Below are 16,432 nucleotides of genomic sequence, written 5' to 3'. Positions count from 1 at the left end.
CTATGTAAGGCTTATCTTTCAGTGGCTCTTATACACCCAACAACAAACAACACAGCAACACTCGTCAGTTAGAGAGAGAGACGTGACACATTTTATTCATTCTAGAGTATATATCCTGTTTCTATGTTATTAATATTGTTTATTATGTCATATTAGATGAATTGTGCTAGATGAATAAGCTGTAGAGTTGATATTAGTGTCATATTGAAGGACTGTCTTGTCTTGCCTCCAAACAAACTCTCCTGCCTTTCTCATATGCCAACAGGAGTCTTCAATGAAGGTAAAACTGATTTAAATGTTCATTTATCCATTAAAATTAGTGCTTTTTATTTATTTCTTGTTTTCTGTATGTAAAACTATAGTATTTATTCTTTAAAAAATGATTTTTTTTGTGAATATTTTTAGGTGGAATGGATTAATTGGATTTACATTATTTCTTATGGGAAATACTACTTCAATTTTAGGCCATTTCGACTTTAGGCCTAGCTCCTGGAACGGATTTCGGCTGAAACTTATGGTTCCACTGTATTTCATTTAATTTTTTACTAAAAATATTATCAAAATATTTTACATTCACTATTGTTCCATTTCACTTTCAAATAGTATTGATCACTGTTTATATGATATATAGTAGGTCCTTGAGTAATGTGTGGGTTTAAGCTTGAAAATCAGCTCTTTATTCAAGTTTATTTTAACCAAAGTTGGGAACATATAAGGAAAGAAAGAGTTATGTTCCTTGGACCTCCAAAAAAAGGAATAAAGGGTGAGGGTTAATGTTTCCCTGTATAATACCTATGCAAACCTGTAGCAACGGTGGTATCAGCTACCACCGTCGGTAGTTGCCACCACCTGTGAATGGTATATCTTCCTACTACTGTCTCCTGCCTTTTCCTCTCCTTCCCTCCCTTTACCCCTAGTCCCAACTATGTGTTGGTGCAATCTAACTTTGGCTGGGTATCCATTTTTTTTTGACTTGGTACAAGACACTAAAATTGAAAACCAGCCATAGATTTTGTTCAGAAAAGTATGTAGGAAAGTGGCTGTGTCCATAATGTTCAAGTTTCATTAATACTTTTGTATAGTAGCTCTTTTCTCGAAATTTGTCAAACTATCTTGAACTCATGCTATCTGGTGTTTAGTTCTTCATTATATAGTTTTCTCTCTTGTGGTCATACCCTCAAGGCAGATGAGAGAATAAAACTTCAGAGATATAGCAGGATTTTTTTTCATTAGTCTGTCTTCTATACAGGTAGAATGATTTTTTTTTTATTATTCTGACTTGTATACAAGTAGAATGAGTTTTTCATTTGTCTCGTATACAGGTGGAATGAATTTTTTCATTTGTCTATTCTTTTCCCATACAGGGTAGAAATGCTATCCTTTATATCATAAATTCCAAATTCTGCATATTCATAAGTATTTCTATTTTCATATAGTTTTGGAGTGGTTGGTGCTTTTATTTAATAAATGCATGGAAGAGGGTAAAGTACCTAGGGATTGGCAGAAAGTATGCATAGTTCCTTTGTATAAAGGCAAAGGGGACAAATGAGAGTGTAAAAATTATACGGGAAGAAGTCTGTTGAGTATACCTGGTAAAGTGTATGGTAGAATTATTATTGAAAGAATTAAGAGTAAGATGGAAAGTAGGAAAGTAGATGAACAAGGAGGCTTTAGGAAGGGTAGAGGGTGTGTAGACCAAGTGTTTGAAGTGAAACATATAGGTGAACAGTATTTAGATAAGGGTGAAGAGGTTTTTGTGGCATTTATGGATTTGAAAAAGGCATATGACAGGGTGGATAAGGGAGCAATGTAGCAGATGTTGCAAATGTATGGAATAGGAGGTAGGTTATTGAAAGCAGTGAAGAGTTTTTATGAGGATAGTGAGGCTCAGGTTTAGAGTATGTAGGAGAGAGGGAGATTATTTCCCAGTAATAGTAGGCCTTAGACAAGGATGTGTGATGTCTTTGTGGTTGTTCAATATATTTATAGATGGGGTTGTAAGAGAAGTGAATACTCGGGTGTTGTCAAGAGGTGTAGGGTTAAAAGATAAAGAATCTAACACAAAGTGGGAGTTGTCACAGTTTCTATTAGCTGATGACACTGTGCTTTTGGGAGAGTCTGAAGAGAAGTTGCAGAGGTTGGTGGATGAGTTTGGTAGGGTATGTAAAAGAAGAAAATTAAAAATGTATATAGGAAAGAGTAAGGTGATGAGGATAAAAAAAATTAGTAACATAAGATTGAATATCAGATTGGAGGGAGAGAGTACAGAGGAGGTGAATGCTTTCAGATATTTAGGAGTGGACGTGTCAGCAGGTGGTTCTGTGAAAGATGAGGTAAATCATAAAATTGATGAGGGGGAAAAAAGATGAGTGGTGCACTGAGGAGTCTGTGGAGACAACTTTGTCCATGGAAGCAAAGAGGTGAAATGAATGAGAGTATAGTTATACCAATGCTCTTATTTGGGTGTGAAGTATGGATGGTGAATGTTGCAACAAGGAGAGGGCTGGAGGCAGTGGAGATGTTGTGTCTGAGGGCAATGTGTGGTGTGAATATAATGTAGAGAATTCATAATTTGGAAATTAGGAGGTGGTGTGGGATTACCAAAACTATTATCCAGAGAGCTGAGGAGGGGGTGTTGAGGTGGTTCAGACATGTAGAGAGGATGGAACAAAATAGAATAACTTCAAGAGAGTATAAATTTGTAGTGGAGGGAAGGCAGGGTAGGGGTCATTTTAGAAAAGGTTGGAGGGAGGGGGTGAAGGAGGTTTTGTGTGTGAGGGGCTTTGACTTCCAGCAAGCATGCATGAGTATATTAGATAGGAGTGAATGGAGACAAATGGGTTTTAAGACTTGACGTGCTGTTGGAGTGTGAGCAAGGTAATATTTATGAAGGGATTCAGGGGAAACGGACAGGTCAGACTTGAGTTCTGGAGATGGGAATTACAGTGCCTGCACTCTGAAGGAGGGGGTGTTAATGTTGCAGTTTTATAACTAGTGTAATTGCACCTCTGGCAAGATGGTGATGGAGTGAATGATGGTGAAAGTTTTTCTTTTTCAGGCCACCCCACCTAGGTGGGAAATGGCTGATGTGTTAATAAAACAAAATATATACTATATACATAGGACTTATGAAAAAAAATTCTTTTAGTGTTGTGCATTCTTTTTCCCTTACCACTACTGATTTGCAAGCCCAGATAAGAAGTATGTAAATGATAAATTCTCTCATATTTCAATGCCATAAGCATATACAGCAAGGCTCCACTTAAACAGCAGGTTAAGTTCCAGGCTACTGCCGGAAAGTGGACATCGCCAGAAAGTAGAACGCCATTTGTTTCCACTTGTAAATGTCAGATAATAAGTTTACACTAAGATGTATTAAGTTAGCAATAGAACAAGTCATTAAAAGACAATAAAAAGTAAAATACACACACAGACTCATTACTTATCTCAAAATATTTGTAGTCTTAATGTAGGGTGAGTAGTGTTTATTGTAAGAAGTTAGGTGTGGCAGGTATGGTAGCCAGCCAGGCCACCCCATCCCACCCACACGTAATATACTTCAACATTTAAAAAGCCCTAGAGTGATAAAATGCATATAGTGTACACTCATTACTTACCTTAAAATATTTGTAGTCTTAATGGTCTTAATATAGGGTGCAAGGTGAATACAGGTCTCCCTCAACATTCGCGAGGGTTAGGGGATCAAGAGCCTCGTGAATATTGAAAAATCGCAAATGTTTGGTGCCCCAATATATTGTAGGGAAATGTAATACAATACTGCTTCCTTGCCCTATTGAACCATGAACAGTCATAAAACACATGAAAATATCGTAAAATATGATACTAGTGCCAGCCCTTAGGTAAAGAAGGTGAGAAAGACTATAGAATTCAAGAAAGAACTCATAGCAGAGTACCAAAGTGGAGGAGGAAGAGAGAGGGGGGAATGTGCCTTCTTCAGTGATTCTTCAATATGTATGATACTAAAGCAGCACAGTCAATAAAGGCTATAGCACCAGCCAGTGATAAAGTGTAGCATTATCAGTGTAGCATGTAAGTTAAGCGATTAATCGATAGAAAAAGGACAGCACAAACCTAACTCCTCCAACGTTGTTTGAGTTATACAGTATAGGGCAACTGACAACACTGCCGTCTCTACTGCCTCTGCTGCCGCCTCCCTCCACCACCAATATGTACAGCTTATGCTCTCAGTGGCCCTTATACACCCAACAACATCAGCAATGCAACAACACTTGTTACATACTTAATGACATATTTTTTTCATTCTAGAATATATGTCATGTTTCTATGTTATTAATATTGTTTATTATGTCATATTAGATGAATTTTGATAGATAAATAAGCTGTAGAGTTGATATTAATGTCATATTGAAGGACTATCTTGTCCTATCTCCAAACAAACTCTGCCACCACCACAATTCCTAACATATGTAATGACATATTTTAAATATGATTGGGCGGCTGGGAATTCGCGAATGTTTGAAGCCCGCAAAAGTGGAAAACGTGAATGTTGAGGGAGACCTATAGTAGGGTAGGTAGGTATCGGATAGTGTGGTAGGTATTGTAACTCCATCTGGCCACCCCACCCACACAATAAATACTAGGCATTTAAAGTGCCCTAGAGTGATAAAATGCATATACAGTACACTCATTACTTACCTTAAGATATTTGTAGCTTAATGTAGGGTGAGAGGTGAGTAAACAATATTAAATGAATAAACAAGAGAGAGAGAGAATGAGTACATGAGAGAGGACAGACGTGAGTTATGTAAACAAACCAGCCAAACACGTATGGCTTTAGTTCACTCCGGCAGGCCGATTAGAAAAATGTCTCATTTATGTTAATTTATTCTACTGTGGGTATATTTATCATGTTTATATGTTATGTAGCATGTTTATTATGTAACTTTGAAAAAATATCATAGATGGATTAAGCAAAATATCTATATTAACATTTCATACAACATTTAATGTGCCTCAGAGTGATTATTATTGTGTGTTATTATTATTATCATTATTAATATGGCATCTTCAAGACTAATAAGACACTCTTAGTGATTTTAATGTGCACTTGCATGCCAGCACAGTGTGTAAGTTTACTTAGGTACAGGTACACATAAGTATAATTATCAGAGTATATATAAAATATGCAATAGCTTTAACCCTTTCAGGGTCCGTGCCATAGATCTACGGCTTTACGTTCAGGGTCCAAACCGTAGATCAACGCCATGAGCTCAGCTCACTCTGATAAGCTGTGAGTGATAAATTTGGGCCTAGATATGAGAGAATACATCTATGTGGTATGTGTGCACCACATAAAACAAATCCTGCAGCACACAGTGTATAATCAGAGAAAAAACCGAGACCGTGATTTTCGATTATAACAGCGAATTTGCAGTGTTTTTTCGTATGTTTTTTATAGTTGTATTTGCAATTTCATGGTCTCATTTGATAGAATGGAAGATATATTACAGAAATAGAGATGATTTTGATTGGTTTTAGCACTGGAAATGGCTTGAAACTGAGCTCAAAGTAGCGGAAAGTTAAATTTTTGCCGATGTTCAAGAGTAAACAAACGACCTCACACATCTAATACACACCAGCTGGTGGGTCTAATATACATTCACAAATGTGGTGATGTTACTTATACAATTATTACAACATTGCATATCAGTAAATCTTCTATTTTTTGGTTTGAATAAAAATTCATTATGTGAATAAAAAATCAAAATGGAATTCATTTGTAAAGCCTCAAAACATAACCAATGAACAGAGGAAATGTTAATTTAGTGCCAGGAATACCTACATTGTTTATTCTGGACTCTATTTTGAAATTGGAATATTTTGAACTTTGTGTTAAATTGGCCAAATTACCAATTTCCGATCACTTTATTTTGTAGTTGAAACAGTTGACTTGGCGATTTCTTGTGCTCATTCGATAGAATAGAAATAATACTAGTGAAATAGCTAAGAATTTGGTCGACTGGAATAATGTAACTGGCCTAAAATGGGAGTCAAAGCCTGCAAAATCGCCAATTCGTAAATATTGCTGACACATCAAAATTCGCGAGAGCATAATATCGTCAATTTTCCATCAAATTTCGTACTTTTTGTTTTATTACCTTCAGAAAAAGATTCTTTACCATTTCATAAGAAAAAATAATTTTTTTTTTTTTTTAAATTCGTGGACCCTGGTGCACACTTTGAAATTTGGCCTCTGGACCCTGAAAGGGTTAAAACACTTGAAATTTTGGAAAGTTTCCAAACATAATGGAGAGACATGGCGCTCATAGAGAATGTAAACAAACCAGGTGGCACGTGCCATATCAGTAAGATGGCGAGCCGTATAGAGAGTTTTGGTCATAATTTGAAATCTCCATATTAGCGGAACACCGTAAAGCGGGGCCCTACTGTACAGGATAATGTAGGTTGTTCAGGCTATTAGTATGTTATGTCTTTTTCTTACTTGTATCTTCTTTCTCTCACAGAAACAATATCTGAAGACAAAAAACCTGAGGTACCTGAAGACCCCCGCACTCCGATCCCGAGGCCAAAGACTTCTCGCACTTTTGTCAACTTCGCTGAAGCAAGGAAGAAGCAAATGGCAGCACAGGTTTGCTTTGGCTCTGTTATTGTTTATTTTCCCCTGTAATGGGGAGTGCTTTAATGATGTCTAGAGTTCTTGATTCAAGGAATTAGAGCTCCCCTTCCCTTTCTTGGGTCAGACCTGATTGCCTCACATTTTCCAGGCATTGTATGAACCCAACAGGTTTAGTGCTTTCCCTTAAATATACAATAATAATCGAGGAATAATTGGAAGAAGGGGGAATACAAGAGGCTTTTTACTTTAGGGGATGAGCATCTAGCAGGTTTGTCTTAGTGTGTTAAATAGGAGTGAAGACAGGTGGTTTTTTAATGGATGTGCTGTTGGAGTGTGAGCAGTGTAGCTTTCATAAAGGGAGTCAGAGAAACTAGTTAACCAGACATGAGTCCTGATAGTGGGGAGAGAAGTGCCTGCATTCTGGAGGTGGTGTGGGGATATTAGTCAGAGAAGTAATCTGATTGTGATGTCAATTCACTTCTGGAAAGATGGCAGCTGAGTGAATGTTGGTGAATGTTTTCTTCTTTGAGTCACAGTGCCTTGGTGGGAGACAGCCATAGCATTAAAAAAATATTACTTTATGTTCCTTATACTGTAGCTGGTGTAAATGTAACTAACAGTTGTTTTACTTGGCTCCCCAAAGCATATACAATTACTGAAAGGATTCAGGGAAACCAGTTATTTTTATATAGCTGGACTTGAGTTTTGGAAATGGGAAGTACAATGCCTGCACTTTAAAGGAGGGGTTTGGGATATTGGCAGTTTGGTGGGATATATAATAGGACAGTGTATGTATATATATATATATATATATATATATATTTTTTTTTTTTTTTTTTTTTCCAACAAGTTGGCCGTCTCCCACCGAGGCAGGGTGACCCAAAAAAGAAAGAAAATCCCCAAAAAGAAAATACTTTCATCATCATTCAACACTTTCACCACACTCGCACATTATCACTGTTTTTGCAGAGGTGCTCAGAATACAACAGTCTAGAAGCATACACATATAAAGATACACAACATATCCCTCCAAACTGCCAATATCCCAAACCCCTCCTTTAAAGTGCAGGCATTGTACTTCCCATTTCCAGGACTCAAGTCCGACTATATGAAAATAACCGGTTTCCCTGAATCCCTTCACTAAATATAACCCTGCTCACACTCCAACAGATCGTCAGGTCCCAAGTACCATTCGTCTCCATTCACTCCTATCTAACACGCTCACGCACGCTTGCTTGAAGTCCAAGCCCCTCGCCCACAAAACCTCCTTTACCCCCTCTTTCCAACCCTTTCGAGGACGACCCCTACCCCTCTTTCCTTCCCCTATAGATTTATATGCTTTCCATGTCATTCTACTTTGATCCATTCTCTCTAAATGACCAAACCACCTCAACAACCCCTCTTCTGCCCTCTGACTATTGATATTGATATTGTAATTATTTCAGGTCACTTTTTATATTGTATCTTTATATATGCTTCTAAACTGTTGTATCTGGGTGCCTCTGCAAAAACAGTGATTATGTATGAGTGAGGTGAAAGTGTTGAATGCTGATGAAAGTATTTTTGTTTTGGGGATTTTCTTTCTTTTTGGGTCACCCTGCCTAGGTGGGAGATGGCTGACTTGTTGAAAAAAAAAATGAATTGTGATGTGTGGGCATTTCTCATAAGACAGTTATTGAATGAGTGATGACAAATGTGTTTCCTTCTTTGGGTCTCCTTACCTTGATAAGAAATAGCCAGTGTTGTAAAAAAGTCTGAGAAAACATTTTTTTTTTTTTAACACACTGGGTGTCTCCCATCGAGGCAGGGTGACCCCCACCCCAGAAAAAGACACTTTCACCATCATTCACACTATCACTGTCTCTGCAGAGGTGCATAGATACAACAGTTTAGATATCACTCTAAGCATATCAATATTATATTATCAGGCACTTTTATTTTCCAGAATGATCATTAGTGGATGAATAAAAGAGTTTAATCTTGAGTGGCAAATATCCATATTTCTGGGTTTGTGCTCAGAAAAAATTCACTGAAATAATGCAATTGTAACTGTACATACATCAAACTTTATCAGCTATACTGTATTACAAACTAATAAGCCACAATTTCTACCCTATAGAGTATAGATGCTCTTCTATTGCTCAAAACTGTATGTTAAAAGCTATGAATTAAATGGTGTCAGTACCCAGAGTTGTAACAGCGTTGCCCAACATCATATTGCCATGTACAGTACTGTAGTATTTAGAAATTTTTAATCACATTGCTGCAGTCTGTTAATTGTCTGCCCATTGAGAGAGTTATTTATGAGTTTTAAATCTGTGGTCATCATCTGTCTTAATGATTGTCAGTACTGCTATAATCTGAAACAAATTTATTCATTCCAGGTTTCATCGAAAGTAATGAGTCGAGGACGCATTTTACTGAACATGATAGAATTGGACACTGTTAATGCGGACTTTCTCACTCTGTCTCCAATATCCTATGAGGCTTATATTTCTAGCTTTGGTCACTCTAACAGACATCAGGTATGTGAATGCCACTAACTGAAGAGTTAAAGTAATTTTTGCCGCTTCCAAAAATAATTTTTAATTAGCCCAGTACTGTAAAAGTTATATTTTGATAACTTGTGGTAGATCAGACATCTGAGTAAATTTGTCAAGTATCATACCCTCAGGGGTGGTGCCTTAATCCTGGTAATGGTCCTTGATCCAAGGAATTTTAACTGCCCTATCTTTCCTTGGATTAAATCTTATTACCTCCCATTTTCCTAGGTACCATGTAGTCCTTACAGGTTTTGTGCCTGACTGTGAATATAATGACAATTTTTAAGTTTCCTCTGGAAATTTGAAAGACAGTGGTGCAAAAAAACGTTAAGTTAATTTTGCCAAATGTTTAATGACATCTGGGTATTCATATTGTATCCCCTTATTACTTTAATTAGGCTTCTCACTCCAGTAAAGTATTGTATGCAAAATAAATGTTCCTCTCATTTTTGTGCCAAAGAAGTCAGTTGAGAGTTTTGAAGATGTTCCCAGGTTTGTTGTATGTAAATATAACAATATCTCAGTGACTGTCATCTCTGCTTACAGGATTCAAAAAAGTTAATATATTTTTTTTGTCTTCTGAAAAGATTCTAGTAGCAAAGCAATCTCATCCATGCAAGCATGTTTTTTTTATTCCTAGACAATTGATCTGAGTTTAAACTGTACTAACTGCTATCAATTATTAAATCTTCTTATGTTGATTATGTTTTCTTTCTACGTGAGCTCTGTAAACTACTTTTTTTCCTACTGTGCAGCACTGAATGACCCTCATGGATTTAGGACTTTGCATGATTATTACTTTGCATTGTTTATTCCATATTATGACCAGTCCTAAAAACACCTAACATAATTATGTATTTGGAAAATAGTTATTGTTTTTATAAGAGTAACCAGGATAAATATCAGCCCATGTTCTCACCTTGCAAAGAATGAATAGCTTTTATAAATTTTCATTCATGTATAGTGATGGAAAAAAATAGCATGACTTCGAGAGTGTATAGATCTGTAGTGGAGAGAAGATGGGGTAGAGGTCGGCCTAGGAAAGGTTGGAGGGAGGGGGTAAAGGAGGTTTTGTGTGCGAGGGGCTTGGACTTCCAGCAAGCATGCGTGTGTTAGATAGGAGCAAATGGAGACAAATGGTTTTTAGGACTTGACGTATTGTTGGAGTGTGAGCAGGGTAATATTTATGAAAGGATGAAAGGATACCAGTAGGCTGGACTTGAGTCCTGGAGATGGGAGGTACAGTGCCTGCACTCTGAAGGAGGGGTGTTAATGTTGCAGTTTTAAAACTGTAGTATAAGTGCACCTCTGGCAAGACAGTGATGGAGTGAATGATGGTGAAAGTTTTTCTTTTTCGGGCCACCCTACCTTGGTGGGAAACGGCCGATGTGTTAATCAAAAAATAATAATGTATAGTGAAATTTTTTGCTTATATATTTAACAGTGTTTTTCAAATAAAATAGCATCAAATATTTTAAAGATGTTATTGGTGAGTGAACCCCTTTAACTGTCAATTAACTTTTTCCTATTGGAAATTAAAGAATTACTAGCCATGTTATATATCTGTTACTGTGGTTTATATTGTAGTGTATTTGAAATTAAAATTTTTATTCAGTCATTGTTAATGAGATTCATCTATGATTGTGATTTACATTGTAGTATATTTTTCAGGTAACTGTACAAACAAATGATGATGCATTATGTGAAGAAGTTCAGACGGAAGACATAATATCACGCAATAAGTGGACACAGAAGCCCGTAAATATTAGCATTGGAGAAGGTGGCCAGTTACCTGGACCAGAAGATTACATGGGAGTGGGTGGTGACATGGATCCACTTGAATACTCTGGTCTGCCAAGCAAGAGCAACAACACTGTAAAACTTACTTCTTTCCTAACCTCATCATCACAGGTAGGTGTACGGTGTAATAAAGTTTTCAGCGTTACATGTATACTAGTGTCAAAAGCCACCATGTTCATTTTGTGTGCAATGTAAGGGTCATTTAAATTGTGATATTATGTATAGTTCCTTTATATAAAGAGAAGGGTGACATGAGAGATTGTAAAAATTATAGGGGAAGAAGTTTACTGAGTATACCAGGACTACTGTACGGTATACAGAGGTAAGACAGACAGTAGGATTGCGGATGAGCAAGGAGGTTTCAGAGTGGGTAGGAGATGTGTAGATCAAGTGTTTACATTGAAGCATATATGTGAACAGTATTTAGATAAAGGTAGGGAAGTTTTCATTGCATTAATGGATTTAGAAAAGGCATATGATAGAGTGGATAGGAGAGCAATATGGAATAGGCAGTAAGTCATTAAATGCTGTAAAGAGTTTTTATGAGGATAGTGAGGCTCAGGTTAGGGTGTGTAGTAGAGAGGGAGACTACTTCCCAGTAAAAGTAAGTCTTAGACAGGGATGTGTAATGTCACCATGGTCATTTAATATATTTATAGATGGGGTTATAAAAGAAGTAAATGCTAGGGTGTTAGGGATAGGGGTGGGATTAAATTATGGGGAATCAAATACAAAATGGGAATTGACACAGTTACTTTTTGCTGATGATACTGTGCTTATGGGAGATTCTAAAGAAAAGTTGCAAAGGTTAGTGGACGAGTTTGGAAGGGTGTGTAAAGGTAGAAAGTTGAAAGTGAACATAGATAAGAGTAAGGTGATGAGGGTATCAAATGATTTAGATAAAGAAAAATTGGATATCACATTAGAGAGGAGGAGTATGGAAGAAGTGAATGTTTTCAGATATTTGGGAGTTGATGTGTCAGCGAATGGATTTATGAAGGATGAGGTTAACCATAGAATTGATGAGGGGAAAAGGTGAGTGATGCATTGAGGTATATGTGGAGACAAAAAACATTATCAATGGAGGCAAAGAAGGAAATGTATGAAAGTATAGTAGTACCAACACTTTTATATGGGCGTGAAGCTTGGGTTGTAAATGCTACGGTGAGGAGGCGGTTGGAGTCAGTGGAGATGTCCTGTCTAAGGGCAGTGTGCGGTGTAAATATTACGCAGAGAATTCGAAGTGTGGAAATTAGGAGGAGGTGTGGACTTAATAAAAGTATTAGTCAGAGGGCTGAAGAGGGGTTGTTGAGGTGGTTTGGTCATTTAGAGAGAATGGATCAAAGTAGAATGACATAGAGGGCATTTAAATCTGTAGGGGAAGGAAGGCAGGGCAGGGGTCATCCTCAAAAAGGTTGGAAGGAGGGGGTAAAGGAGGTTTTGTGGGTGAGGGGTTTGGACTTCCAGCAAGTGTACATGAACGTGTTAGATAGGAATGAATGGAGACGAATGGTTTTTGGGACCTGACGAGCTGTTGGAGTGTGAACAGGGTAATATTTAGTCAAGGGATTCAAGGAGACCGGTTATTTTTATATAGCCGGACTTGAGTCCTGGAAATGGGAAGTACAATGCCTGCACTTTAAAGGAGGGGTTTGGGATATTGGCAGTTTGGAGGGATGTGTAATATATTTTTATATATGCTTCTAAACTTGTATCTGGGTGCCTCTGCAAAAACAGTGATTATGTATGAGTGAGGTGAAAGTGTTGAATGATGATGAAAGTATTTTCATTTTGGGGATTTTCTTTCTTTATGGGTTACCCTGCCTAGGTGGGAGATGGCCACTTGTTGAAAAAAAGAAATTGTGCTCTTCTGGAAATGCAGCTAGGGAACGAGTGATGGTGCATGTGTTTCTTTGTTTCGTTCACCAAGCCTTGTTGGAAAAATGATTGATGTGGTAAAATAAAAAAAAAAAAAGTGAACTTGATTTAGAAAGAAAGGTCTAAATAGTAGCTGTTCTCGTCTACTCGTGTCTTACACAGCATGGATTGTTTTCATTTTCACTTTATATCTTATTCATTTTATTAAAAATGTTCCCAGTGTATTAACTAGCATATTGTATTAACTAGTGCAGATGGGCACATTCTGATGTTGTATACACAGACATCACTGGAATAATAATGACACTTAAAGGATGGTAAGGATGCTGGCTTCTTATTGCCGTCTGGAGCGGTAATGCCTGACAAATGAAACCAGGAACTAAGAGTTGAACCTTATCCTGTAATAAGAACTGAAGAGGGGAGACACCTCTATAAACTAATAATTGGCCCCACCAGCATTATTCATTTTTATCTCATGACGCAAATGGCGTCGTATACTACAGATGCGAGGCGTAAATTTCTCTCACACACTTCCTTGTGGAATGTCCTAAATTTATTGTGGCTTGTAGAAGATACTACAACAAACCCAGTATGGCAGAAACAGAAATGTTGCCTGAAACAGATAATTTTCTTTTGCTTTAAATTAAATTGATCATGTATTTACTAGAGATTGATTTTGTGTACAAGAAAAAAAGAAGACAACCAGCTGTGCCGTATTTTCCATTTTTAAAAAATGAGGCTCTTTGTTTTTCCCAGTTTCCTTTAAATTATCACTTTTGACTAATGGCTTCCTGATGAGCAAAGATGAACTTTTTTCTGTCATGTTGATTTGAATGAAGTGAGATTAATAAATAGGGCTCTAAATTTTTATTGATACATCTTATTACAGGTAATGCTAGCAATCTTGGAAGAAGAGTTGGTGTGGGATTTGGTAGAATTAGACAGCAGCAGCTCACAGACATCACCATCAGAGGGCTTGGGCTTTTCACACCCTCCAGTACCATTAGGCACCAACGTCAAGTCTCTCCTGGATAAGCGGCCGGTACCTTTCGTCCAGTTTTGTGCCACAGAATCAACAATGCTGCTCTCTGCTCATGGTTATAATTCTATGGTGAGATTATATCACAGTGCATGTCACCTCCATTAAACGTTATTTATGAACAATTTTTGTTGTAATTCTATCGTAAATGGAGATGTTGGTTACATGTGTACAGAATTCTATGAGTAAACGTTAAGATAAGCTTTCTTCAGGAAATCTACAAATGATTTACACACAGATTGTCTTCCACTGAGGCAGGATAACCAGAAAGAGAAGAAATGCTTTCACAAATTATTTTATGGGCAATAATATAAATTTATACGAAGGTTCTAGGTCTGTAGTTGTGTATCCTATATAAAGTTATTTAGATGTATACCTGGAGAGGGTTTCGGGGGTCAACGCCCCTGTGACCAGGCCTCATGGTAGATTAGGGCCTGATCAACCAGGCTGTTACTGTTGGCAGCATGCAACCCGACATATGAATCACAGCTTGGCTGGTCAGGTAATGACTTTAGGTGCCAATCCAGTGCCTTCTTGAAGACACCCAGGGGTTCATTGGTAATCCCCCTTATGTACGCTGGGAGGCAGTTGAACAGTCTTGGGCTCCTGACATTTATTGTGTTGTCTCTCATCATGCTAGTGGCACCCCTGCTTTTTATTGGGGGGATGGTGCATTTTCTGCTGAGTCTTTTGCTTTCATAGGGAGTGATTTTCTTGGGCAAGTTTAGTACTAATTCCCCAAGGATTTTCCAAGTGTATATAATCATGTATCTCTCCTGCCCACATTCTAGGGAGTACAGGTTGAGGAACTTTAAGCATTCCCAGTAATTGAAGTGTTTTATTGCAGTTATGTGTGCTGTGAAGGTTCTCTATACATTGTCTAGGTCAGCAATTTCACCTGCCTTGAAAGGTGCTGTTAGTGTGCAGCAATATTCCAGCCTATATAGAACAAGTGACCTGAAGTGTGTCATCATGAGCTTGGCATCCCTAGTTTTGAAGGTTCTCATTTTTGATCCTGTCATTTTTCTAGCAGATGTGATTGATACAATGTTGTGGTCTTTGAAGGAGAGATGCTCTGACATTATCACTCCCAGGTCTTTTGCATTAGTTTTTTACTCTATTGTGTAGTTGGAATTTGTTGTCAATTTTTCTTTTTTTTAGGAGAAAATTAAGTGTTTATGCCTAACTAATATTTTGGGTATTCTGGGGATAGCTTGATTATATAAAAAAAGTTTGATAGTTACTTTCTTCAGTGTACACAGAATAGACTAGCCAGGATAAGAGAAAGATCATTTTTTGGAGGTTTTTATTTTTACTTTAGGAATTATTGTTAAAGAATTTCATTGTCACAGACTCATAGGTTTGGGTGTTAAATTAATTTGGTTTTAAGCATTGTTGTATTATATTCGAAAACATGAAATATTCCTTTTGTCAAGAATCTCATTCCTTAGAAGTGAAGTGACTAATTCAGTAACCTTGAAAAATAAGATGTATTGGATTTAAAATAAGAAGATAATATTCAGTAAGGATATATACAGTATAAAAACCAAAGTATTTCTTGATCTTTCATTAACCCTTTTACTGTTGAGACCCCTGCTTACAAACTTGCTCTCAGTGTCGAAGAATTAAAAAAAAAAAAATTTCTTATGAAATGATAGAGAATCTTTTCCTGATGGTAATGACAACAAAAGTATAAAATTTGATGGAGAACTTACGGAATTTGCTCTCATGAAGTTAGCCATCTCTGTGATATTTGTGCATTGGCAATTTTGCCCACTTTGAGTTCTATTTTTACCAATTTCAATGTTCCATTCAATCAAACTCATGGCTGTTTTATTAGAACTCCTTTTGTTCTATCGACTGAGCACAAGAAACCACTCATTTACTGATTTCAACTACCCAATAATGTGATCAGAAATTGGTAATTTGGCCAATTCCATACACAATTCAAGGAAGGCCAATTTAAAACTAGGGTCTAGAATTAGCAATACAAACATTGCTAGCACTAAAATAATATTTTCTCTCTTCATTAGTCATGTCTCCAGGTCCTTCTTATATTACACTTGCTTCCCATTTTGAATTTTTATTCATTGTTATGCAAACTACTGCATTATTGTCAAAATGGTATAAATAATATCAGTGCATTTGTGAAAGCATATTAGACCCACCAGTTGACGTGTATTGGACGTGTGACATGATTTGTTTGCTCTTGAACATTGGCAAAAATTGAACATTTCCGCTACTTTGAGCCCAGTTTCGAGGTACTTTAGTCCGTAAACCATTCCAAAATTATCTCTAGTTCTGTAATACATCTTCCATTCTATCAAATGAGATCAAGAAAACAAGAATACACCCACAAATGCCATACAAAAATGCACCGCAAAGTTGCTATTTTAAACGAAAAACATGGAGTTTTTTTTTCTCATTATGCACTACATGCTGCAACAGTTTTTTTTTTTTATACTGTGCACACTGACCACTCAGACCCATTCTCTCATATGTAGGCCTACCAGCTTTCTCTTGCAAGGTTTGAAGCGGCTAGAATTTTGGTAT

General features: G+C 37.0%; 1 protein-coding gene across 1 annotated transcript in view; it reads left to right on the top strand.

Annotated features, from left to right (window-relative positions):
• The window catches only part of LOC128691924 (cytoplasmic dynein 2 intermediate chain 1-like), a 73,486-nt gene that overhangs the window by 32,217 nt on the left and 24,837 nt on the right, over nt 1-16,432 (top strand). Inside the window, exons 8-11 of the mRNA XM_053780907.2 lie at nt 6,507-6,631; nt 9,004-9,144; nt 10,834-11,073; nt 13,730-13,951. Coding sequence (XP_053636882.2) covers nt 6,507-6,631; nt 9,004-9,144; nt 10,834-11,073; nt 13,730-13,951 — 728 coding nt within the window. The remainder of the gene's footprint in view (nt 1-6,506; nt 6,632-9,003; nt 9,145-10,833; nt 11,074-13,729; nt 13,952-16,432) is intronic.

Source organism: Cherax quadricarinatus, chromosome 4 (assembly GCF_038502225.1).
Source record: "Cherax quadricarinatus isolate ZL_2023a chromosome 4, ASM3850222v1, whole genome shotgun sequence".
Taxonomy (NCBI): Eukaryota; Metazoa; Arthropoda; class Malacostraca; order Decapoda; family Parastacidae; genus Cherax; species Cherax quadricarinatus.
This window is presented reverse-complemented; position numbering and strand designations above follow the sequence as displayed.